The sequence below is a fragment of the Phaethon lepturus genome, unplaced genomic scaffold, assembly GCF_000687285.1.
Source record: "Phaethon lepturus isolate BGI_N335 unplaced genomic scaffold, ASM68728v1 scaffold29755, whole genome shotgun sequence".
NCBI lineage: Eukaryota > Metazoa > Chordata > Aves > Phaethontiformes > Phaethontidae > Phaethon > Phaethon lepturus.
In genome coordinates, this window is record NW_010541698.1 from 4,358 (window position 1) to 5,702 (window position 1,345).

The following is a 1,345-nucleotide window of genomic DNA, read 5'->3' on the forward strand; positions in this document are numbered from 1 at the left end:
AAGAGGAAAGAACCTTAGCCACTGCTGCACTAGAAGGGTTTTCTCCTGGGGCAGCATCCTTTATCTGTCCGACTGAGTTTGACCAGGAAACAGGAGAATATACATTTTATACGCAGCAGAGTCCTTTCTGCCACCACTCGGGAGAGTATCTCTGCTCAGTATGGCCAAGGTAGGCAGAAGCAAAAGGGAAGGATGTTGCACTAACTACAGCCCACGTGACTCCATCGGAAAGGGAGCAAGGTTTGCAAATGCTCACCCAGTTTTGCCTTTTGCTCTTTACACCGCTCAGCCAGCTTCTGCAGCTCTTCGTATTTGTTAGAGAGCTCGGTTCGCCCCGTCTCCAGCGGCGCCTGAAACTTCAGGTTCTGCTCGGCCAAGCTCCGGTTGGCGGCAAGGGCCATCTCCCTTTCCAGCTGCAGCTCCTGAACCTGCGGAAGGAGACGTGACAGTCATGGCAGGCGAGGTGCTAACAAAGCCCAGCCCGTGTCACGCCGTTCGCACGTACCTCCTGGGACTCCAGGGCCAGGCGCTCGATCTCCTCGGCATTTTCCTGCAGCTCCTGGAGCTCCTCCACCGTCCGGTTCCTCAGGGTGTCCATCCTCCCAGAGGAGCTGCAGACTCCTAGGACAGGGAAAGGACGTCAAATAAAGATGAGGTTTTCTAAAACAAACTGCAAATAGGTACTAATCCTATTAGGGATTTAAAACCAGCTTTGCTAAACTGCTTGAAACAGCTACGCCAGAGAAGTTCCCCTGTGCTATGAAGAATCAGCCAGACCAAGGGCAGAGCGAGAAGGAAAACAGAATATATCTACTCATTTCTGCTTTGGCAAGTGACTTTTTTCCTTTTCACAGCATATTTAGAAGGATTACTTGTGTGTGCCAGACAGTTTTGGCAAGGAAACACCTACTCACAGCCACTCTGTAGCAGGGTGACACCACCCTGACTCTCAAACTCCAGCTGAGTCTCACTGCACTGCTCCATTCCAGATTCCCGTTCTGCTGAGCAAACCTCCCGGATCTGCTCGCATCCCACGGTGCCCACAGCCCACAGTCACCAGTGGGGCCACCGTTGCCACCTGTGTCTTCCTGTACCTCGCCACCTCTCCAGTTCCTTGGCTCTGGTCTCATTTGCTGTGTTTTCTTTCTAGGTGTTTTCTTTCCTAGCTACATGGTGCCATCACTTCCCTCAGTTATTGCTGCTACCCTTAGAAAACACTGGGTGATAGCGTTATTTAGATGTGGTGAACTTGATCCAATACTTGTGATTTTTAAAAACTGGTAAAATATTACTAAAATCAGGAAAATAATAGATTTTTCTGCACTACATCCATGACTTACTCCAA

The 1,345-nt window shown here is 50.0% G+C and overlaps 1 protein-coding gene across 1 annotated transcript in view; it reads right to left on the reverse strand.

Annotated features, from left to right (window-relative positions):
• VPS37C (vacuolar protein sorting 37 homolog C (S. cerevisiae)) overlaps nucleotides 1–598 on the reverse strand; it is a gene marked incomplete at its 3' end in the record, with an annotated part of 2,384 nt that extends 1,786 nt beyond the window's left edge. Inside the window, 2 exon segments of the mRNA XM_010287812.1 lie at nucleotides 257–428; nucleotides 506–598. Coding sequence (XP_010286114.1) covers nucleotides 257–428; nucleotides 506–598 — 265 coding nt within the window.
• Between the last annotated feature and the right edge of the window lie 747 nt (nucleotides 599–1,345).